At 39.6% G+C, this 25,289-nt stretch overlaps 1 protein-coding gene across 5 annotated transcripts in view; it reads left to right on the plus strand.

Moving 5' to 3' along the window:
- ABI1 (abl interactor 1) overlaps nt 1–25,289 on the plus strand; it is a 77,282-nt gene that overhangs the window by 36,613 nt on the left and 15,380 nt on the right. For 4 of the 5 annotated variants that reach the window (XM_036405479.2, XM_036405483.2, XM_036405472.2 and 1 more), the window contains exons 3-5: nt 12,296–12,472; nt 22,157–22,171; nt 22,895–22,995. In XM_036405479.2, coding sequence (XP_036261372.1) covers nt 12,296–12,472; nt 22,157–22,171; nt 22,895–22,995 — 293 coding nt within the window. The remainder of the gene's footprint in view (nt 1–12,295; nt 12,473–22,156; nt 22,172–22,894; nt 22,996–25,289) is intronic. The other variant, XM_036405478.2, reaches the window with a different exon arrangement.

Genomic DNA, 25,289 nt, shown 5'->3' on the forward strand with positions numbered 1-25,289 from the left:
GCTGTTTTTGTGGCACTAATGCAAGAGGGTTTGTGGTGTAGATAGAGTGGCCTTTAGCCACATGAATGGCTGGTGAATTAATACTACTGAGTTAGTCCTGGTGCAGTGCTGACCCAGCTGAGAACCAGTACGTGTTCCACTAGCTTGTATCACTGCCATCAGATGACATATGATCAAAGAGGGATAGAAGGAACATTGTGCCTTGGGTGATTTGTAATCAGACTGTGTCTGCAGGTAGCTAAAGGATATATATCGTCATTCCAACGTGTTGTCCTTGTTTTATGTGTGCGGGTAACAGTCTGAGAATTGTCAGCCTTAGACATCTCATAGGCCCTGAATTCATGTGGAGAAGGGGGATGCTTGGGAGAGGTGTTTTTGTGTATGTGTTTATGTATTTGTGTGTGTATGTGTATTTTTTTGGTTGGTTTTAGGTCATTTGGTGGTTGGGATTTTCTTGTTTTAAGAAAAATGTGTCTGAAAATTAATCCAGACCACGTTCAAGTAAATACATGTGATAAATGAGAATAGCTTTTATGTGTGAGATTTTTACTCGTTAGCATAATAATTATTTTGAAATACACAATAAGTCCACTATCCCATCCACATAACATAACCTTTATTATTGGAAAACATTTTATTTTTGCTCTTAGAGCTGATTAAATAAAACACTGAAGAGATGATGCATTAAGGCTAAGGCAATATTAACTCACTTTCTCTTGGCGTGGGTTTTGTTCCATGCTCTTCTCAATTTGACTTGCCAGCTTACAACTAAATGTGAAGTATTGGGCTTTGGGCTTTTTTTTAATTTGTTGTTCAGGCATGAGCGTTCTGACTCATCATTGTTACAGCTTTATCAGCCTCTTACCTCAGACAAACTTTCAGAAAATTCAGACTTGTTCTGTTGAGTTTATTTTTCATAGGCTTTTTTTAGATGGTTTCCTTTTCAGCCACCTGCAGTGCTCTTTGCAATTGCACATGTTCATCTCCTATGAAGTTGCTTTTTTTGGCACACAAAATGCTTTTCGTTTGACATACAGTTTTGTTCTACTCCCATGGTGGTTCTTTAGTGAGTCCAAACTACTGAAGAAGCCATTTAATTTTTCCTTTCTGTTGTGCTTTCCTACAGTCAAAAATATATTTAGGTTTGTATGTTTTGTTTAATTTTAGACAAGTGCATTGCTTCCAGTAAGGAAAAGAGGGACTCAATCAGCTACTTTAAGATGCTGGAACTCTTATGTGGAAGCTTGCATAAGCATATTTCTTTTTCTTCTTTTTTTCTTTTGAATTGACTTAGTCATGCACATCTTCAGGAATACCCAGAAAAAAAAAATTGAAGTTACTGATATCTAATTTCACAGACTGAAATACACTTACACATACAGCTGGAATTTTGACTTTGCATAATCAAAAGCATTTATCTGCTTTTTAGGGCTGAATACAAATGCAACATGACTACACAAACCAAATGTTGTTCTGTCAAAAATCCATCAGATTGTACTGTTGAAACACTTCTCTTTTGAAGTGTCTTCCAATTTAAAGACTGATTTTAATCAGCAACTGGTGTTAGTTAAGCATTGAAATGTCTCTTTCAGTTCACTGTGTAGAGCACTGGAGGAGAGGGGGTGTACCTTGAGAGTTCTCTTATTGGAACCCTGTCTTGGTGAAGGGGAAGTGGTGGGCCAGAGGAACGGCTGAGTAAAAGAACTGACATTCAGAAATATGTTTGTAGCAGTGTGAAACTCAAGTGAATGGTTACCAGTTGTTAATTTGCTATGTGCTGTAGTTTTGATCTGATGCAGAGCTGGGTCTGTACTTCCTGTTATGCTGTGCTTCTGAAGTGGTGGGATGTGGTGTTCAGCCACAGCTCAATCTGCTGCAAATACTGGAAACCATATTCTAGAGTGATCAGGGATTTTGTGTCAGAACAGGGAATAACACCATGGAAGCTGTTTCTTTCTCTTCCCCCACTCCTGACATTGGGTGCTGAAAAGCCACAGCCTTCAGGAGGCAAGTGGAGATAAATGCCTTGTCTCCTCTTCTCTGTCTTCCCACAGAGATTTACATTAGTGATGCATTTTTTCTGTTTATTATACTCAAGCTCTTGAAGAAGGTATTGAAATAGCAGTTGCATTTGAAAGAAGGTTATCTAGAACACAAAAACTTTGTTGTACTCCATATAAACATGTATCACAGGTCATTGGAGAGCTAGCGTGGGTTTTTATTTTTTAATAAATAATGTTCATAACACACTTCTTACTGCAGTGTATGTATATTTAGTTTGCTCAAATGGTTAAAATTGATAGTAGGATTTGCCAAAGCTCAGGAAGTCTTATCTGTAGCTCACTTGTGTGTTTTCATTAGCAATTAAAAACATCAGTGGAAAGTGTTTAACAGAGCAATCTGGGCTGTCTGTCATGTGTGTCACTGTGCCCAGAGCAGGCAGCTGTGGCAGTGCTGCCTGTCCCTGTGCCCACCTGTACTCTGTCTATTCCTGGTGCAGGTGCACAGCTCCAAGCCCAAGCAGCAAAGCTCCTCGCTTGGCATAGCACAGGAAGTCTGGCAGAGCCAGGAATAGAACTTCAATCTGCTGTTTTCCAGGCTCTTGCTTTTAGGCACAGCCCCATCCCACCTCTTCCCTGGCTGACATGCTGGCAGACGGCCGCCTCCTGCGTGCGGGGCCAGCTGCTTCTGCAGTGCTGTCTGACCTCCATACTCCAGATGTTTGAAGTTCCATTTCCCCCATGTTTATGTGAACTTTAGCAAAGTGCTTCTGGCATTTCACCAATGCAGCGGAGAGGAGGGAGGGCTGTTGTCTTAACTGTTTTCTTTCTTTCCATAAGAGGGGCCTCTCTAGAGCTGTTAAAAATCTCTTCCTCTGCAGGACTCAAACTCCATTTGCCTTCAGTTGCCATCTGCCAGTCTTACTTCCCACATTCCTCTCCCTGTTCCCAGACACGCTCTGTGGACCTCCCCTCCTTATGCTCTGTGTTGACATCATCTTCCTCTCAGTTGGGGAAAGTAGGGAGCAGGGGGTGAGGGTGTGATGAGACTTCCTTGTGTCTCTCCAAAGATGTTTCTCATTCATAGACCCTAATTCTGTGAGGTGGCACTTCACAGGTGAGACCTATTGGCTTCCATCAGGTGCCCCATTTTATCTGATCAGCCTGAAATAACATTAAGAGAATGTACAGAATGTAACATGAACATGCCTGAAATAACCATTAAGAGAATAATGTGAGAAGCTTCTTTCCTTCAGTGCTGTCTGAGGGATGAGTATGTATCCTCCATAGCAGTCCTCCCATTTGCACTTGGCAACAGGAAAGAAAAACCAGGCATGAACTCAAGTCTGGCTCTTGGACAAGTGGGATGGTTTCTTTGCTCTGATTCCTGTCCTAGAATGCTGTGTACCCGCTCCCAGCCCCTCTGGTCTGTCCTTGCCCTGTGTCCCTTTTCTGGTCAGCTTCTCCAGCAGAATGCATGACTAGATTTGCCAATAGGATACTCTGAAAAGCATCTATAGAAATAATCCTTCAACTGAACAAGTCTCTCTTTTTCCTTTTCTGTGCTGTTGTATAGGTGTATATGCCACTCCACAGGTTGTGTTGTGGAAATTGGGGTCCAGTTGGGTTCCAATTCTCAGTGAATCCTAGTCTTCCTTTTGGAAGAAAGGCTAATGGTGGGGCTATTTGTCTATGGCTAGTTATCTTTAAGCCTGTTTCTCTAGCTTCTGTTTTCAGTTTCTTGATTTTAATCACGCTTTTTTTCTTTTTTAAACACTTGTAAGCACATGTTCTTAGGAACATGTCAGGAATCAGGTTTTTGCTAAGTATGCCTTGAAATGAATACAGCTTAAATTTACTATGCAACTGTGTGCATTATTGTTTTACATTCTGTGCTTCTGAATTCTAAAAACATACAGTCCTGAGTAAATGAGATGTCTGTGGTACACTTCACTACCTGACCACTCCCCCCCTACAGCTGTCCTGATATCCCAAAAAGAAAAATCTATGTGCAGGTATAAAATATCTTCAAGTGTTGCTGAAATCTGGTTTGCTTTATGCCAACGTGAGTTGCTAAGAGAATCTGAGAAAGAATTGCTAGTGTATATAAAAAAGTTGTAAATTCTAAATCAGGGGCTAGCTCCACAGGATTAAACTGATATATAATCTGTGTTCAGACATAGTTGAAGAAATAGTGATAGACAGTCAAAATAAGGCCCACAGTCAACACTTTTTAAATCCTTCTGTCCATTGGATAATATTAGTAAAATGCATTATTAGCATTGTGATTTAAGTTTTATATATATATTTATATTTTATGTATAGGAAAGTATTTTGAAAGTGTACCTTTATGTATGAGTTACTTCTGGAAGTGGGACTTAGTATTTCTCTCATTATTTTTTCTTTGATCTCTCTAGTGCCTTTCCCCCTCTGCTGGTGACAGACGTTTTATATGGACCATGAAAGTTGCTGTATATATCTGTGTTGATGGCCTTAGTTCATCATCTCAATCTGTGAAAGCTCTTGAATGTGAGCCCTCTGTGCAGGAAAAGGAAGGTGGTGTATCAGATTACATGAGATATCTGGGGCTTATCTGGCTCCTCTAGCCTTTTACCTTAAGAGGCCTGGATTTACCAGGACTTCAGGAGATGAAGCTTTCTGGAGAGCCTGGCCTACTATTGTCACTTGTGTCACTTGTCTGTATGTTGACGAGAATGTGTGAGAAACTTCTATAAACCTACCAAAAACATTGCTGGGTTTCCAGCTCTGGAAATACAACTCTTAAATCTATTTCAGTTGCCTCCTACATTGCCAGCACCCCATACAAAACAAACACACAAGGTGAAACTCGGATGTCCAAATGCTTCAGAGTGATAGGAAACCTCAATTTCATGGTGCGGGTTCAAAAGACATGGCAGGATAATCTGAGGGTTCTCAAATGAATTTATGTAGTGGTGTTCAGGCAACTATTAGCCTAAGTGAAAATTGGATTGAAGGATTGTTCATGTGAAATAAAAAGATCTTGAAATCCTTGTATTCTAAAAGGAATTTGGGGAATTGGAAAAAGCATCTCCCTTTTTCTTTTCCTCTAGTAACTGTTGCTTGTTGCTAGCACTGGGTTTCTTCTATGGATTCACTGATAAATTGATAAATAGACAGTGCTTTAGCAGACTTGATTCTGGTTACTGTCCAAGAGGCTGTTAAAAATACCTTAAGATGGTCTCTTGAAGAGGGAATTGTAAGAAAGGCAACTCCCCTTTTTATTATGAAAGTGAAAGACAACCAATATAAGGCTTCTAGAACAGTGCCTTCATATGACCTTTGTTCAGAGCTAACTAGGAACTTGAATTTCACACAATTGATAGCCAACTGGGCACAATAGAAGATTGCATCAGTCTTCTGCCTTAAGAGACAGGATTGACTCCCCCAGTCCCTGATAAGAATAGTAGTTCAAAGTTTCTTTCAGTTTTTTTATATGCTTCTCAGTTGTTGGTTAACTTAACTAGGTGTCTGTGCTGAAGAACTGGGAAGAGGCAAATGCTCACCAAACTGACCAGTTTTGGTCTGTAACTGAGTTGGTGTGGTCACAGCTGGGGCTATTCCAACAGTTTCTAGTCAATGGAATTGGGGGTTACAGTTCCCAATGCCAGTACAGCCTCATACTTTGGGGGAGATCCCCATGGAATAAATGAGTGTGCACAGTGGCGCCCACACTCTGCTCTCCGTGTGTCCTGTGAGGCCAGGCCTGCTTAGTGCTTGGGCTCTCCTGGACAAGAGAGGGAAGTAAACTATTTAATTCTGTAGGTAAACTTCTTGAGTTTCTTGAACAGTATCTTGGTGGGATCAGACCATATGTAAGCAATAGTTTCAAGTCAAATGCTTGAGTTGCTAGTGCTTTCATCAGGAGTTGGTGAAATATGCAATTTGTCATATTGTGTAGATACCTGATTATACATTATGTCATAAAACCCCAAACTACTCGCTTGAGCTTTTTCATGCCTGATGTGCCTTGAGCCCGTAATTGTTCTTCTCTGTAGAATATTTATTTGCAGTTTAAATATGTTCACATTTCCATGTGTTGAATTTTCTTTACAAAATAACAGCATAAAATGGTGCTCTCACTGAAGTCAGCTGTCTGACTGAGCTCATTAAAGCTGGGGATTTTACTGTTCTTTTTGTAGGTCAAACTGACTTCTTTGCAGGTGGCCTGTGCAATGTGCATTGTCCAGGTCTCTTCAGCGCCTTTACTCAACCATAACTCATTTATTTAAAAGGTCTTACTAAATATGCTTTCTTTCTGGAAGTAGCAGTGGAATAAACTTGTATTTCTAAAACAGAGCAAGCTGATGTTCTTATTCTCATCAGTTTATTTTCCTTTCAGGGAAGCTTATTGTATGAACTATAGGAAGACAATGAAATCTCTAGTTTTGGAGAATGACAATTAGGGCTATATTAAAGCTGGGTTTAGGAACAGATTGCAAAGAGTGGGGGTTTAGGTAGTTTTATTTATTAAGGGATGCTGAAAGCACCTTAGCGTTTGTTTCTTAAGTTGTTTCCTTTGGTTAGTACACTTTATAGTCTGGGTGTGTGAACTTGTAGAAAACATTTGTTTGTGTTATAAAGTTTTAAACTACATATATTTTACTGCTATGTATGAGCAATCAAATCTGAAGCTGTGACTAATTTTTTGTGGACAGTAGAATGGATGCTACCTTCATATTGAAATATAAAGAGGTAAGCTTGGAATCAGACAGTTGTACCAGAGGTTGAGGAAGGATACAAAACTTTCTCTGCACCACTCACTGTCCCATGCATTGCACAGTTCTGTTGACAAAGTTCAGTCTGACACCTGTGCCTTTGCCCAGTATTTTATGTCACATCAGGCACAGTTTCTGCTGAAAGAAGATACTGTATTTGATAGATTGCTGTGATGTGATATGTCAAATCTAGTGTTCCAGTTGGCTTGTCTTTGACTAGAGGTCTTTGAGGTTCTTTTTCCTTATGCAATTCTTTTATCTTGTAGTGGCAGCAATTCCCTTTGGTTAAGAGAATCTTGCTGTTCAGGTAGAGAATGGATGAAATTCTGTTCTCTCCATTAACTTGGAATTCAGTGATGCAGTGTTTAGCATACAATCATGTAAAGTTAGAAGGGACCAATAAGGATCATTGAGTCCAATTTCCTAAAGCTCATCCATATGACTTAGTGTCATCTAGGTGCTTCCGTGAACTCTGACAGGCTTGAGACCCTGACCACTTCCCTGGGAAGCCTGTTCCAGTGACAAACCACCCTCTCAGTGAAAAATATTTTCCTAATGTCCAGTCTGAAATTCCCCTGACATGGCTTCATTCCATTTCCTTATATCCTATTGCTGCTCAGCAGAGCAGATCAGCACCTTCCCTTGAGGCACTGCCCTCCCTGAGGAAGTTGTCAGCTGTGATGAGGGCACCCCTCAGCCTTCACTTCTCAAGGCTGAAGAAGCAAAGTGACCTCAGCCACTTGTATGGCTTTCCCTTGAGACCTTTCACCATCATGGTCACCCTTCTGTGGACACACTCTGATATTAGTCTGTCCTTCTTGCATTGAGCTGCACCAAAATGCACACAGGACTTGAGATGTGGAGCAGATTCCTTTGGGGCAGTACAGCACCAAGTTTGTGCAGAACAGTTTGCTGAGCCTCAGGACATGTGATTACAGCCAGTGCAGTAGGAAGATGGGGGTGCCAAGTGGTAGCAGGTCATGCTGCTTGCATGGCTGATATGTCTGGGTTTTGTTTGTATAAAGTAATTGTAATCTATTCTGCTGACATTTAGGTATGTATAGCACTGATGCCCTGTAATCAGGGCTCTACTTGCCTGAAATAAAGTGTTAGTAAGAGACCCAACCCTATATTTAACCACAAACTGAAAAAGCAACATAGAGAAACAATGTCAGAATTACAGAAAGCTGTTGCCAATAACATTTGCTTAGTCTTCCTTGTCTCCTTGCTTTAGAAAAATTGGCATCTTAAGGAAGTCTGTGGATTGTGATCCTACATTCCTTCTTCTCTGAGTGAGTTTAAGGAAAAATTGAAGTTACTGGCTTGCAGCTCTATGTGGCACAGGGTATTTGTTTGTATGATGTGAAAGTTCTTAAAAGTATTGCATGAAATGGCCTGAAAGGCTGTCATTAAAAGTAACCTAAAGATTTTTTTTTGGTCTTTTGTGTTTGAATGTTAGATTTTTAAGACCTAGGGAAAGTCCTTGAAGTGACTTTTTGCTCTTCCTTAAACTCCTAAAGTTGAGTTTCAGTGGTTCAAGAGTAAAAGGATTTTAATTGTTTTTCTTTTTCCTTTTTTTATTTTAATACCCCCTTTTTGTGTGAGCTTTATTAAAATGTCTAGATACCCTTATATTACCTTGGCCACAGCTAATAGAGCTTCAGTCTCTATTTATTGTAAATTGTTCTGGGCTGGCATGCCCTAACACATGAGTAGAGTGGTGTCTGCAGCACAGGATAATAAAAGAACAACTTTTTGCTGTATCATTGCTGTGCTTTACTTGGCCTTGAGGCTACTTCTAAGGAAGCAAACAGTTAAATTTTAACTCCACATCCTGTTGTTCAACTGTCTGTTGTTTTTTTTCATTTTATATGATTTAAAGAAGACAAATAGTGGAGTCAGCTAATAATTAACAGTTCCTTCAACCAAGCTTCTGGATTAGCTGGTGTAGTCCCTGGCACTCAGTCGAAATGGCAAAGGGGTTTGTTTCATGAGTTCATTTAAATTTGCTTCCCAAAGGAAACACATTGTGCTTCTGGAAAGACTGTCTTTTCTCTCTTCTCCAAATCAATACAAAACTGGGCTTTGTCTCACTGGATTATGTTGTCTAGGAGTGAAAATCCCTGCCCTTTTCCCCAAATTTTATGCTATGTATTTGTTTCAGCATAGGTCAGAGATACCTGAAGCTGGTCTGACTGCTTGCAAGTGCCTGTTAGCCTGTGCTAACCCATGCCAGTTAGCCATACTTTGCTCCTCTCCATCTTTGATATCTAAAAGTAGATTTTGTGCATGAAATCACAAACCAACTACTGTTCAGCTGGCTTGTTACCATATCAGAACAAACACTCATAGCTGCAGATGTCAAGTGTGACCAGAGCTTTGGGAATGGTCTGTTTTGGCTGTTACCTGGTAGGCTTACCTGGTACCTGGAAATTTAACTGTTGACTGACTGGAAAGCTTTGCTGTCCTACTAAAAATTGCTTGTGTGTTGAGTTGTTCCTCTTTTGAAAGTGAAAAATATCACATATGACTAAACAATAAACTTCCACATGAATATCAATCAGATAGAAATGAAAATAGAAGAATGACCAATTGTTGTGTGCTTTTTGCATAATGTTCACATAAGACTTAATAATATGCAGATCTAAAAAAAGCCCAGCAATTTCTTGAAGAGGTAAGATGCTGTCTAGTAGCTCTGACAGGCAGCCTATTGCTCTGGGCAAAGCATATGCTGTGAGCCTTTGCTTTGCATAAGGATAAAATCCTGCCTTGCTTTTCCAGTGCACCAGATGTGGTAGGAGTTAAAGTCTTGTTTGCTTTGAACAGCAAATTAGTCTCTTGCACAGGCACATCTGAATGCCGTTCAGGATTTACATATGTGTCCTGTTGCTGGCCCTGCTCTGTGGTACAGATACTCTTCTTTTGCTCACTGAAATTCATGCCAAGACCTTACAAATCACTGTTCCATACTTAATTTTGGATAAGCTTTCTGATAAAATTAATATATGTAGTATTTTCCTATTCTAAGAGGTATTTTCATTAACAGCAATTTGTTGCAATATTACTTGAGTCAGTTTCCAAAGCATGTATGGTACAGCATCTGTTCCTGGAATTTCTCATCCTCTGTTCCAGTAACTTACAGAACTTTCATTGTTCATTGAAGGGAGGAAAAGTCAGTTTCATGGACTACCTGCTAGAAGAAGATGGTTTTTTTTGTACTCTGAAGGGCCTTGTTTTGTCTTTTTTTCTTTTGCTGTCAGTGCTAAGAGAACTCTTAGCATAAAGATGCATTTTTGTCCATCCACTGAACGAAAAATGAGTTTCTTAGTAACAACAGGTTTGGTTTGTGAGGATTAAGTAGAAGCATGGATTTATTTCTAGGGACCTAGCTGTATTTTCAAGAACCCTACTTTCAAACAGTGTTGTATGTTTTTTAAATTGATGTTCTCAGCCTCCTAAATTGCTGTGTAATTCAGGGGACTTTAAAATTGATGCTTTTTCTCTCACATGCAGTGCTCATATATTACAAAATATGGAGACTTGCTTATTATTTAAGAGTTTTGTAAGATAGTTTGAGACCTGCAGTTATCATTGAACAGAAAGGTTCAGGTTGTGCAGATAAACTGGAAGAGAGATGAACATGTAGCACAGCTCTCATAATTTTTCAGCAAGATCAAGAAAACACCGAAGAGGCAGAACTAATATGTATGTTTCAGTCTCTGAAAGGAAAAGAACAAATAACAGCTGCATTTGAAAAAATTAGACTAATCTCATTCTTTAGTCTTCATTCTGTCATCTGTGAAATTGACTGCCGGAGAAAACGTGGGTGCAGGGGGTGGTACCTGATGCTGATGTAGGTAAATACTTGATGTATTGGACTGTCTTATTTGAAAAGGCATTTTTAAAATTCCTGACTTAGGCATTTTTCAGAGTGTGAGCATTTAGAACAATAAAGCTTGTTCCAAAGTTTTACTGGGATATTTAATTAATTTATTCCATATAAGCTAATGCAGACATACACACTTAATGTCTTGCATTGCTCTGGAAAATTACAACTCTTATTTCTATTAAGATTCTGTGTGCTTTCAAAGTAAAAGAACCTTTTTGCAGTGTTACAAGTACTCTGTTATTTAGCTTGCAGCTGTGAAAACAAGATTGATTGGTATCACTGTTCTTAGGTGCTTCTCTACCTGATTCCTGCTTGTAATCTGTAATGCTGCCTATCAGAACTGTTAAGGGAGGGTCTTTTATTTTTTATGTCTTTGTGTAGTCAGGAGAATTTAAGATTATTTGAGCATGTGCACCAGTTAATGAAAAAAACAGTTCAGCTGGAGACATTTCACAGTGACTGCTGAATGCTGGCTTTCCTAGAAATGTTAATTTCCTGAATACTAATCTTGCTTTTTTTATCTTGCCTCATATAGGAGCAGAAATATCAGCTAATTTTGTCCTTCATCTTTGACTTTGCTTCACTAAACAAAACCTTGCCCATCACAATATTCATTTTAGATTAAACCATTTCTAGATATCTATCAAAATGATGTAGGAGTTAGGATGACGAGAATTTTTCTTTCTTTCTGAACCTTCACCTTTTTTTTCTGTAATAGCCTTTCTAGGAAGAATTTATGCTTATAGACTAAGATTGATTTTCCTCAGTGGATAAAGTGGTGGCTTGAGAGGTTTTGCTCAAAGGGGCATTTTGTTGTCAGATACCATCTCCTTCAATGAGATCCTGAGGTTCTAGTAGGTACTTAAACCAGTACATTCAATCCCTGAATCTCAAAATAGGCTTCCTAGAAATGGGATTTCTGTGACATCCAGTGCTTGATTTGCACTTGTTCTTCAGCTAGGGTTTAAGCTGTGATTATATTCCATGTAGAAGAATGTGTCTTTTATGTGAAGCTTAGTTTGATTTTTCACAGACTACTGGACTGATCTTTATCTCCTTTTTTTTTTCTGAATAAAATGCAGCGTATTTTATATTCCTTTACTTGCATCTTTAAAGCTTTGTTTTATTCTTTCAGTAAAGCTGCTATGAGCGGTATGACTGAAACTAGCCCCAGTGCTGAAATTGGTCCCTACCTATGCAGACTCTCACTCTGATATGCACTGATGGCTTTGCTGAAAGAAATTACCACACAGACTTCCCAAGCTGAGTCCCCTCCGGGGCTCTGAGCAAATTGCTTAGCTTGTCTGTCCTGGTTTCCCAGCTGTGGAGTTGGAGTAATTTATTACCAGTGTCAGTCATAAGGACACTGAGGGTTAATCTGTGAGGACTGTATCTGCATAGTATCTTTAGGGTGTCAAAGGAATAACATATAATTGTAATTTTATTATTAATATTGGTTATTTCATTAAGGTGTAATTTTCTTACAAGGTTTGTGTAGATTAAACTCATTTCATCAATAAACTGGCATTCTTCCAGCAGCATTAACATTCAGACTCTTTGTCTAACAGTGAAACCTAAACATGTAGCTAGCTCTGTAAAGAAAACAGCAAATGCCTAAAGAAACCCATACTTTCTTGTTTTTAATCTAGACTGTGGACATCCATAAAGAAAAGGTGGCTCGCAGAGAGATAGGCATTTTGACGACCAATAAGAACACATCAAGAACTCACAAAATTATAGCACCAGCGAACATGGAACGTCCTGTAAGGTATATTCGAAAACCTATAGACTACACGGTGCTGGATGATGTTGGCCATGGCGTGAAGGTAAGAACTCCTGGACACTTGAGGACCCAAAATAACACAGACCAGGAGACAGGGTCGGGGCAGAATGTTACTGGTACTAAAATGTGTAGCTCCTTTATGGTAGGAAGGATTATGGGTGTGATATGCTCCCACATACAAACATTTCAGTAACATAATGGATTGTTTTACAGTGAGGGTTTTTTGAGCAATGTTTTCCTTACACTTGTGACTGTAAGTGACAGTCACAGTGTCAGGAAATAATGGCTCATGATCTTAGGCTAATGACTTGTCAAAAAACCATGACTGACTTTTAAAATTATCACTACTTCCTCCTCTGCCTTAAGTTATCACTGCCACTCAGTTTTTCTCAATAACTAAAGAAATAAAGGAAGTCATCTCTTATGGGGAAGTTGGCTGTTGGGGTTGGGGTTTTTTGGTAGGTGAACAGAAGAAAAAGGGGCAGCTAGTTTGCTTTTAAATCTCGGTGGCATTTGATGTCTTACTTCCATTGGACAGCCTAACTTTCCTTTTCTCTAAATAAAAACCTTAGTAAAATAATGGCTACCTCTCTTGAAATGGTTATAGTTGGAGTGAATTAATATAACACCATTTGCTCCCTGGTCATCTTTTTGTAAAAAATACTTTTGTATCCCTCTAGATCAGGTGTTCAAGGTCTATTCAGTTTGCAAGTGTCTTCTCTTGGATGGCATTAATTCAAAACCTGTGTATCCTCTAAAGGATAGCACATCCCTTGATGTGCTCTGGTCAGTGAGTTGTGCAGCTGTATCAGCCCATCATGTGTCCTTTGAATTGCTGAGCTTGCTGAACGGATCTTTGGAATGACTTGGCACAGCAGAGACCAGGGAACCTCCTGCTTCATAGTAGCCCTCCAAATGTCCACAGGAGTCTAATTCCAACACAAGTTACAAAGCAGTTCTATATCATGACAGCTGTAGACTATGAATTAATGTAGTGACTTTAGACTACCTGATTTTTTTTTTGTTTATAGGTGAACCTGTATTAAACCTGTAACCCAGGATTATTTTTCAGTAATAAATTAAGCCAGTCTTGATAGATAAGTCTTGTGTAGAAGCCTGACACAGACAGACGTGTTCTGAATTGCTATAAAATAGAAACACTTGAGTCAGAGAAACTGATGATTTTTCAGTACAGCCTGCATTTGAGGAGAATGTTCTAGGAATAGAGAGTACAGAAATTCAATGTCAGGTCATTGGTTTCTGCATTTAAGTGCTCCAGGGATCAAGTGCTGTAGAAGACTTTAAAAGTCAAATAATTACTGTTAGTCTCTGAAACTGATGCTTTGCTGAACTACTTGTGTTATGCAGACTCAAAACAGGTTGATCCATGAAGGCTGAGGTTATTAAGGGTTAGCTGTTGCATCTTCCAATATCAGTATTTGCTTTTGGGAGTACTACTGCCCTTATTCATGTGACCCTCTTTTTTTAGTGGCTGCTGTTTACTCATTTCTAGGTAGTTCTTATGGAATGGTTTTGGTAAAGGGTTTTTTTGAAGATTAGTTGTTTATTCTATACTGAAAGCTTGGTCTTTTCAGAGGTAAAAAAGCCTCTAGTAATAACCAAATGGCCAACTCAATTACAAGACAGCTGCAAATTTTATCTTGATATTGTTTCTTTGAGTGACTTGCCTAAGTCTGTTTTACACCTGTCAAAGGCATGAAACAGTTGGTATTTTCTATGTAGACTTGATCCACAAATGAAATAAACTGCCAGCCAGACGTCAGGTATGTAGTTCAAGGTGGCTGCCATTGTTAGAGACACTATTGAAAAGAGTGTGCTGAGTTAATGACACAATTAAATGTTTTAGCTGTCCTATTACTTGAGTTCCAAGAGTGTGACACGCATCAAGGTTCTGACGGAAGTGGCTTACTTAGTCACCTAGATGTAGGCAGTGATGTTACCAGAAAATCAAACCAAAACGACTTCAGAAGCTGGATCAAGTCCTGTTGGAAGTCAGCACAAAGAAAGATGATGCTGAGAATCTGAGTTGCCTCTTGAATCTACAGTTAGGGGAGAACATACAATAAACTGAATTACAAACTTGTCTTGTCCAGAGTGTGGTCTTAAAAGATGCTTCAGTCTCTGTTAATTCTTATTTTCTTGAGCAAAGATTTTACCCCAAGTTGGACAGCAAAGTGTTCAATAAGGCCTTAGAAAGCATGTTTTTCTAGAGAAAAAGAAGTTTGAGGTCTGCTTAGAACAGTTGTCAGTTTGACTAACTTGCAGGTCCTTGAATGTTTTCTGTTGCACCAACTGTCAATAAGATACAGCACAACTCACATATTGGCATTTAGGTATTAAATAAAAATTGTACAACACTTTGAAATCTGTAGATGACAATTTATTGCTATTAGTGGGACTCTGTTCTGGTGTAGGATTTGATAAAGAAACTTAAAGGAAAAATACAAGGAGGAGAAATCAAGGATATTGGATTCAACTGGATTATACCCTGTTTCTGCTTTTATGTATTTAAATATTGATCCTAGGAAAAATGTTGTTTAAATATGCAGTATATTTTATAGGGTGATCCTGAATTGTTTCATATGGAAAGTGTAGATAAGAATAATGTCTCACAGAGTTAAATAATGAAATTAGGGTGGTGTGTAATCCTCAGGGTAAGTGCTGTCTTCACCATATGTCTTCCATCTGAGCAAATGCAAAACCACCTCGTGTGTATATTCACACTTCATTTTCTTTGTTTGTCTCTGCTTGTCGTGGCTGTGTAGAAAGGATGCAAAAGCAGATGCATGTGCTTGGGGCATGGAGAAGGGCTCTGCATGGCCCCCCCTGTGTCTCCCATGCCGGCAGCAATTTCTGTGGGGGCAGGTGAGGGTGGAGGTGGCAGTGGTGGGTAAGCAGCTGCTCTCCATAGCAGTTTCCTCACTGATGGGAGACACTTCCTTGGAAGGCAGTGCTGTTCCTCCTCCAGCAGGATCTGGGTTGAAAAGCTTTTGTGGAGCATCCTAGGATCACAGGTGCTTTCTCCTTCAGTCTGAAACCTCCATGGCAGCCCCAAAGTGCCCCAGCTGTTGCACTCCCTGCCCCTTCCCTTTGCAGGGACCAATACAGACAATGTCTCCAAAAGTTGCTTTTTTTTTTTAATATACATCCCTATGAAGCTGAGGCTGGCATCAGTCCAAATCACGAGGGCTTTTTAAGTTGGTTTGCTAGCAAGAAGGCTTTCCTTTGCAATACAAATATATGTTGATGGCTCCAAGAAACACACAGGGAGGCATTTTTGCTGGTCTGTTAAATGGTTGCTCAGCTGTCGCCCTCAGGCATAGGGGAATGCAGCTAAAGTAATTCTTTGTAAACAAGAGTAAGTGTTGTTATCTACCTTCCTGTGTAGAGCTTGGTTCAAAATTATTAGGCAGAGGCTACTTTAACATTTCCTTCCTCCTCTTCTCCTTTTTTTTTTTCTTTTGTGAAAGGAAAGAAAAAAATACTGTGCCAGCAAATAAATAGGTCAAACACAATTACTCATACAGAAAATCCTTAGTTTAAGAGCGGGGAGAAGGAGGAAGCTTTGGGAGCTGCCTTAAAAACCTTAAATTTCCACTTAAAAACCAAATTCAAATTGGCCTTTGAATTTATAATAATCTTCTTTTTGAATAGAAGGCAGGTGGAATTGCAGCAATTTGTAAAATGGCAGCTAAGTAGGAAATTGAAGTGATGATGCCTTATGGTTAAAGGCAGATAAAATGTTGAGTGCATGCCTAGTTGAAATGCCCAATAGCTGTAATTGGATCAAGTTTATTTTATGGAACTAATAGTTCTTCAAGACCAAACTTCAATTGTATATGAAGATTGATCCCTTTTCAGTTTTATTTTTAAGGAAAAAAATTGTAATTTTGTCACCATTAAGAAATTTTCATTTGGCACGTGAAAGCTGTAAGAAGCTTTTGTGCCCAGAAACTTAAACAGGAGTTAATAATTCAGAAATCTTTCTCAAGCAAATGGAAGTTGGAAGGACTCCCTTAAAGTAGGGATTGGGTCAGAACTTGACAAACACTAAGCTTGGAGAAGGGAGTCTTGTCTTACCCTTCTCAGCATGTCCTACTTGTCTGCAGTCCATGCTTATATCTGTGTCAGTGCAAAATGAAAATGCAGATGAGATGCTGACGGGAGGGTGAAAGGCTACCTAATCAAGCTTACTTACCCTTTAGGATAAGACTTTTTATGTGTAGCTGCTGGAATATTAAATTTTAAATAATTCACTCCAATAAAACCCAAGTGAGATAGAGATTCTGAGCTGGAGCTGCTGCTGCCTTTGTCCCCTTCCCAGCCTCTGTCAGACATTCACGCTTCAAAGGATGTCATGTTGCCAATTTCATTAATGTCACATCATCCCTCTGGGTCAGGCCAAACAGTAAATATTGCTGTAGGGTAAAGAATGCTTCTCTGGGGGAAAAGGAACTTCCTGTTGCCAACTCTAATGACTCTGTTGTGAGTGTTAACACTGTGTGCTTTCCATAGGGCACTTGCTACTGGCAAGTCAGAAGTGTGCCCAGTGTCATCTGACATAATGTAGGTTTCAAGCCTTTCAGCTTGCAAAAGAAACTCTTTATTTTCTAATTTTTTTATGCTAGTCTTACTTTATTGTAGTTAGATTCAATGTCACCAACTCAACTGAAAAATCTTGAACGATTTAAAAGCAGGAATCTAGGTATCTTTCTCTGAACAAGACTCGTGAGTGCTGAGAGGACAATGTTATGTTTGTCTATCATCCACAACAGGTTTTTGTATGCTAATTCTTTTTAATTGGAAAGTTAAACAAAAAAAAAAAGGAAAAAAAAGAAAAAAAAAAGAAAGGAGAGAAGCAATACTGACAAAATACATCTGGTTGCTGTTAACAAAGACTGATGACTAGGTTGCAAATATTAGCAGGAGAAGTTAAATTTCCCTGAAGAGAGAGTTACCTACATATGTTCAATTTTTAAAGAAATACTAATTTAAAACCTGCCTTTCCTGAAAATAGTCTGCTTTACTATAGACTATAAGGAAATATAGACATTCTGATAAGAAAATTGACACAGGCATAATTTCTTTAAAAACTGCACAAAACTAGTGTGGCAGAAGTGTTTTACCCTGAGTCTGACACCCATATACAATCTGCCAGCTGAACATCTTTGATTGCATATTCTACCAAATTCTGTATCTTGATTTCTGTAAGGAAATCATGTTCTAGGCTTGGTACTTTATCATTTCCTCAGGCAATCCCTACCTTCACATACAAGCACCTTTCCAGCTTCTGGTTTTTTTTGCTCTGTGTCATCATGTCATATTTCAGAACTGCCTCACCAATGAGAGAAGAGGCAGTCTTGTGCAAAATTGCCTTGCTGCACACACACAATAGCATTTCTAAAGGTCTTTTGGCAGCTACCTTTTTGTAGGGCCATTCTCCCATGACTCATAAAGGAAGTACCTTTTTAAGTAAAAGGGAAGTTGACTAAAGAGTCAAGAGTGACCAAGTGGGGTTTTTTTCTGTTGTGGTTGACAGCTGTGATTATTGGTCAAAGATAACCTGTCTTAGGCTGAATATTGCTTCTACAGACCCCATGGATAAAAGTTTCAAGTTTGCCAGATACTTACTATTAATGGAGATCAGACTGGTACACTTTAAAGCCTTGTTTCCATTGAAGAGCATTTATATTGGGTGGTCTTTAATGACCTCTTTCAGTCATCCTAGATATGGCAGGATACAGAGTGAAATTGGCTCTTTAAATTCAGGAGTCAGAGAAATAATGACTGAATACAGCAGGGGAAGTACAACCTGCATAGAGATTTGAAGTTTTTGCACTCTGAAATTGGAGAGTTCATAGCTGAAATGTGCAGGAGAAACTTGCTGAATATCAGCATGATAAGGATTTTGCTTCTGTGTGCAGGTGGTCTTTTGTGTCCTTACAGATAAATTTGCTCACATAAGTGAGTTACTTGCTATCATCCCTACACCTAGTTTTCCAAGCACAGTTTATAGCTCAAATGATAGATTTATAGTTCCCTGAATCATGACTAATGTTCCCCCATGACTTGTTACTTGGCATGAAAACTATTAAAAACCATTAAATTGCTGCCTTCTGAGGCCAGCCAGTGGAGTCCCTTGATGTCTTGACATCCTCTGACTACCAGTGGCTACTTTTGATCTCCTCACACCCTTTTCATGCCAATCTTGGTCTTGTCCCTTTGACCTCAGGTGTAGCAATCTGCAGTACTGCCTTTGGCAGCAGGTGTTTTTGTACTCTTCAGACCACCAGAACTGAGTATGCTGGAGCTGCCAAAAGAGTTGCCTTAAGCAAATAAGTCTCTTGGTACTAGCAGTCATTACTTGCCCTTGCAAACCCACAGCTGAAGTTCTGAAGTCCAGGTGCTTTGAATTCCTGGCATGAGTTACAGGAGCAGCCTCAATTTTGGCTTTGATAAATGCCTTGCATGGCTGTTGCAAACACCTGTTCTGCCTGTTGCTTTAATTGCTTTGCTCCTTTCCAGCCCATTGCTGGCTCTCAGTCCTAGGCCAGCCTGCTCTCCCATGCTGTCCAAACCCTATGGATGTGTCACTGCCCTAGCTGTAACATTTTGGAAATGAGCAGCATTGACTCTTATTTCTCAAACCTGAGGTTGTGGTTTCTTTCTCCTAGTTTTGTGACAGCCCTTAAAGCTCTATCCAGGACAGCCACATGCTTGTTGGGTTTTCCCTGGAAAGGCAAGATTTTTCTGCTTGCTTCCTTAAAACATCATCTGCTGTATCATTGCAAGAAACCCCAACCAATACTGCTGCCTATCCTGTTTCCTTTCTGGGAACATCCTGGTCTGCTAGTTCTCACCCTCAGCATCACAAACATCCCCAGCAAGCCTACAAACTGTTTTTATTCTGATGTGTGTCACCCAGGATGCTGGTACTGGGTTGAGAACTGTCTCCTGTGTGTGCAGTAATACAAGTAGCAGGAGGAGAAGGGAATCATGCTCCTCTCAGCTTCTGCTGGAGTTCTCAGTAATGCTCTTCATTTGACTAAGCTTTTTCCATTTTACACCTCCTGTCTCTTATTTTATACCCTCTCAGAACAGTCTCTTCCCTCTTCAAGCTGTGAACTGTGTGCATGTTACCACTTCTCCTCCTCATGCCCTGCATGTCCCTCCTTCCTGGCTCTGACCTTCCCGGTACTGATCAGGCACTTGGTGGTGGTCATGTCCTCCCAACAGGCTGGCTGCCCTAGAGGCATTTGTAGAGAGATGCTTGCATATACATTAAGCACCTACCTGCCACTCTTGTAGGTTTTCTGCTGCCTTTTTTCACCTTCTTCAAATCACACTGAGTCTAGACCCTGCTGCATAAACTGTTCTCAATTCCAGGCAGGTTTTTTAATTGCTTGGAAAGCATCACATTTGGTTTTCAGACCAAGAAATGCAGCAATGTTGACCTAATAAGCTCAGCCGATAAGTAAAAAAAAAAAAAAGTATCCTCCTAATTAATTAGCTTGTTAACCATGATTAAATAGCCATATGGTTCATATTGCTTTGGTTCATTTGCTTCCCCCCCTTACTTAAGTCTTTTGGATCAGGAGTTGCTTTCCCTTGTGAATCCCAGTTCCTTTTGTGTTCTGGCCTTCTATTTTCCTGCCTGTATGACTCTGTCAACAACAGAGAGGACATCTACAGACCTTTCTACATATAGAAAGCAGTATGACAACAGTTTCTAATTCTTCTGAACAATCATGTGTATTTCTGTCTGTATAGTGTTTAACTGGTAGCAAAAGAGATGAAACTCACCTGCTGTAGTCCTAGAGAGAGGAATAAAGGTCAAGAGCTGTTGGACTTCAGATAAATGTTTGGTGTACTTAGCAGTAGAAAGGTTTGAAATTAGAGGAAGATTAAGGGAATCATTGCTACATGTTGATATTCATAGTGTCACTGCAGTGGAGACAGAATACAACAGGGATTAGGAGGGGGATGGAAGGTACTCACCATAAATGCTGAGTGACACTGCACATGGGAAGGAAAGGAAGGAAGCTTTTTGCTTTTTTTTGAGGCAGGCAAATTTAGTAGTAGTGGCTGGATAAGAAACCATGCCACCCTTCCTTTTAAGCCTTCCAAAAGATTTCGAGCTATGTCTGCTGGGGAAGGACAGAACCAAGAGTTTCCTTTTTTTGGCCTCCTTTAACAAATTCCTTGTATTATGCCATTGCTGTTGGCAGCTGGTGAAGTAAGGGGAAGGGTCATATATTCCTGTGAGAAGAGAAAGCAAATTTCATTACTAAAGGCCTGTTTTAAAAATACACTACTTGGGAGAGTACTCTGGCATCTTGGGAACTGAATCTGCATGTTTATCCATGAAATGAGTATGTGGGGACAGAGGTGGTTTAAATGCCTGTGAACTCTGCTGATGAACTTTTGCCCAGGCTGGGAGTAAATGGGTTGACCTTCAAATTTACTTACCAGAGCTAAACTTTTTACTCTGAATTTTGGAACAGGATTTATGTTTCTATTCTTGTAATATGAATAATGTAAGGGCAGTGGCCTTCAACCTCATTTGATTGGTAAACCAAACTTTTTCAGCTGTAAGCTAGCTGTTTTACATTGGTTTTGCAGACCCTGTCAGAAGTCTCAAATGCATGTTTTCTCTGTTACATGTTTTAATTACTTTTTTTTACTGAGTTAATGGATGCCTTTACACTAGTCTGTGTTTCCTGGAGGAGGAGGAGAAGATGCAAACTCACAGTTTGAAATGTTCTGCCTGAGAAGGCTTGTTCTGGAAGTAACAGTTTAATTCCAAACAGCCTCAAAAAAAGCATTGGGATCATTTTGGTTTGGGTATTTGTATTTACCTTATTTTTTTTAAACTGGTGAAATTAACCCTTTCAAAAATATGAATGCCTATCCCCCTGACCCATGCTCCCCTGACCCCCTTGCTCCCCCCAAAAATGAGAGAACATGGCTTGAGGTTATTTAAAATCTTACATTTTCCTCACAAGGCCAAGTTTTGATATTTTTTTCCTCTGCAGTCACAAAGGCTGTTAAAATGATACAGTGGAGTCATATAATGACTTGATTCTAGGAGCTAAAATTTCAGAAAAACAATCATTATATCCCTGCCAAAACAGTTTTGAGCAGCCAGTGTTGTGCTGGCTTGAATCAGATTTCAATCAATAAACCAGAGGTGAAAGGCACTGCTGCTCATCCTGTTTAAAAATTCCCTTTTCTTTATTTACCATTCAATGCAGCAGCTAGGATTTCTTGAAAACATATGGAGGTTAAGTGTAAAAGCAACAGGCCTGTCAATTCTTTGCATATTGCTGAAACTGTGGTTTTGTGAACGAATTCTTAAGTGCATATTGCCATTGAAATAGCACTGATGTGGTTTTGGGCTTGAATGGTCAGCTGAGGGCTTTTCAACCCTTTACTGCCCATGAGGAACCTGGCAGACATATCTGGCAAAGCTTAGCTAAACTTAATTTTGACACGAGTGCTTTTCCTGTGGTCACTTTGTCAGACACTGAATTTTCAATAACTGACATAGCAGAATCTGTCTTAGTGTACTGGGATGAGCTAATTATCAGTAGGCACAAATGATTTCTTTAAAATGTAATTATCTTTAGTTTAACCTGTCATATCAGTTGTGATGGATCTGCCATTAATTTCTACCTTTTTCCCCCCCTTTTTTGCCAACGTTAAGTGGCTAAAAGCCAAGGTAAGAAGTGTTATTTCTCCTTTGACCCACAGTGCCTCATGTGACTGATAGTAGAGGCTGCAGAGCCATTAAAACTGAAAACTAGCGCTCTCTTACACTCTCTTCTGCTTTCCATAGGATATCTAGATTAAACATGCTATACTTTTTTTTTCATTTACAGCATTTAGCGTGTCAATATATCTGTGATACATTGACATCTGCATTTATACATAGATACATTAATTTCTCTAACACATTTAGTGCTTTGCTCTGAATTCAGTAGATGCCTTGATTCCCTTCACTTACATTTTTTGCAGGAGACTTCCCAGACAACCTGAATGACTCTGCTAGTCATATAGCAGGGGCAGATTGAGAAATTCTGGGGCATGCTGGCTGTATTTTACAGTCAGTGGTAAAGTTTGATTTAAATTATTAACATCCGAATGACAATGAATACAAATGTGGCTTCCCTTTAAGGAAAAAAATGATAGAAGACATTTGTGCATGAACTTGTCAATTGCCTACCTTTCTGATGTCTGTTGTTAATTAATAGTGAAAATAACATTAAGCTTGTGTTTAGACTCTTTGTATTTACTGGTGTCTGTCTCGTGTGTAGCTGAAAACTTGTTGTTTGACAGCTGTCTGGGAATTCTCACTTCATATTCTTACACTTGAAAAAAAAAAAGCTGTCAGTAATAGAGCTGCACTGTTATAAAAATAAAATCATGTTTTCCCTTATTTCAGCATGGAAATAACCAGCCTGCAAGAACTGGCACCTTGTCAAGAACAAATCCGCCTACACAAAAACCACCAAGTCCTCCCATGTCAGGCCGGGGAACTCTGGGGTAAGAATGGACTAGCTGGTCCCTCCTGTGTAATAGAAATTTTTAATTGTGCCAGTGTTGGTGTTTCTTAAATTCATGGATAGATGGAAATTCTGGTTGCCTTTAGCAAAAAAAAAAAAAAAAAAATCACAGTATCCCTTTCTGTATGAACTCCTTCAGCTGCATTGGCTCTGTTTTCAGGATGACTGCAAGAATTTTTTTCATAGGGAAGGATTTAATATGAATATGGATAAATGAGGAGGCAATTGTTATTCCTGAATTTTGGGAAGAAATCCTTATTGACAGAAACAAATCTTAAAGTTTTAGCTTCAGTGGGGGAAGGACTTTACTCATAAAGTTCTTGTCTACTCATTTCTTAATATTAGAAGAGCTATGAAGTGGCTGCTTGGGCTGTAGTTGTTGCATTATCTAAGCAAAATTTATGGCATTGTGAACACAGTGGCAACATCGATTCTTGCTGGCTTGTGCATTTTCATTTTTATACTTAAATATACTTGCTATTCCCAAGTCCCACTGTGAGCAGAGTTCCCTGCATCTGTTTTGCTGCTGTGGACCTGTGGGGAGTGAAATCTGCTTATCTTGGTGTGCCAGCAAGTAGTTGTTCCTGGAGACCAAAACTTTAATACTTGAGAAACTCAGTGCACGTGCCATATGGTTTTGTCCAACTGTGCAACATCTTCCAAAAGGCATCCTAAATGACCTTCTACTTGTTTGTCACACTCAGCCTTCTCCTTATACTGTGGGGGACTGAGGCACTGTAAAGGTGGCTGGCATGGTTGTAGTGGCTTCAGGTATGTTGTCTCAGAGAGGCAGGAAGCTGGAAAAATGAAGAGTACTGAGATGGAGCGGGGTGGAGATCAGGAGCAATGGTCCAGGAAAATTAGAAGCAGCAACTCCTTGTTGAGGACTGAGTGATTTTTAATCCCTGTTTGATGCTTTGGTGGTAGCATTTTTTGTATACTCCACAGAGAAATTAACCTAGAGGTTTCCTCAGCACGTTTTCTGAAAATTCCCATTGCTCAAGGGCATGAAATCAGTATTACAATAGTGTCTCTTATCCCAGCTGAGAGAGTTGTTTATCAGTTCTGGGAACCTGGGTAGCACTTTCATGTCCTCTTGGATGCTTTCTAGTGAAACAGGAGCGTTGATGTACTGGTGAGCTGCCTCTCTCAATACTCCCCCCTGAACAAGCCCGAGCTGTTTGGTTGCCTTGGCTGATGCCTGATAAGGATTAATCAGCTGAATGTCATTTCCAGATGAGCTTGACAAGTGGCAGCAGTTGGCTGAGGGGGAGGAATAATGTGGGTTTGTAAGAGAGATTTCTATCTGCCCTTCTTGTTCAGGAAGTACAGTTCTTGTCTTGAGCAGCCGTGTTCTGCCAAGGCATGAAATATCACAGGCATGACTTACCCTAATTTATGCAGAAAAAAATCGCTAGAAACCGCAAGGATGCTACTCTGCTCCCTTTGATCCAGAAAACAGAGATAAGTATGTAAAACCAGAATGAGCTTAGTGTGCAACATCGGTCTTTAAGTAGTTGCTGCCTGTTGTGCAGCTTGTCCCTCCAGGGCAGGACTATCTAAAGGGAGTCCTGCATGGAAATATGAAAAAGTGAAAAGCAAAAGGGGATGAAGTAAGCAGGGGTCTCTCCACAGGACCAGAGAGAGATTGTGGAAATCATTGGGTGCTCTCGTTTGAAGTACCATGGAAGAATAAGTGAATTGCTGGAACTGGATGTAGTGGGAGTAGTTGAAGTCATTCCTTGAGGGTCCTGGAGCAAAGCAAGGCTCTGGGCTCCCTGAAGCTCTCCCTGGTGGCAAGGGCTCCCAGCATGACCCTGAAACATTGGAGGACAGTGAGGTGGGGAGCTCTGAACAGTCTTCGATCTGTAACAGTTGTCTTCCATCTATAACAATTTATTATTAAAACCTCTTAAAGAAAAAAGTGGAAATACTGTAACTGTTTCCAGATACTGTGGTATTTGTAAATTAACTTGTCTATATGAAGAACTCTAGATGATTTTAATATGCAGGGTGTCACCACCTATAGATCTGCCAAAAGAGATCAGTTGTCAAAAAAAGAAGAAATTTTGTATTCTGGTTGTAAGCAGTAGAGATCTAAAGACTACCAAATAAAAATGATAAGCAGGGAAGACTGTTACTGTGCTTCCAACTGAAATAACCTTGAAAAAGTAAGTTTAGTACTGTTGCTTTTCATACTGTAGAGAGAAAGTCAGTAAGTTTCTTAAAATACCAGGAAGCTGTATAACTTAGCAACTCTGTTATACCCAGTAA

This window comes from Molothrus ater, chromosome 1, assembly GCF_012460135.2.
Source record: "Molothrus ater isolate BHLD 08-10-18 breed brown headed cowbird chromosome 1, BPBGC_Mater_1.1, whole genome shotgun sequence".
NCBI lineage: Eukaryota > Metazoa > Chordata > Aves > Passeriformes > Icteridae > Molothrus > Molothrus ater.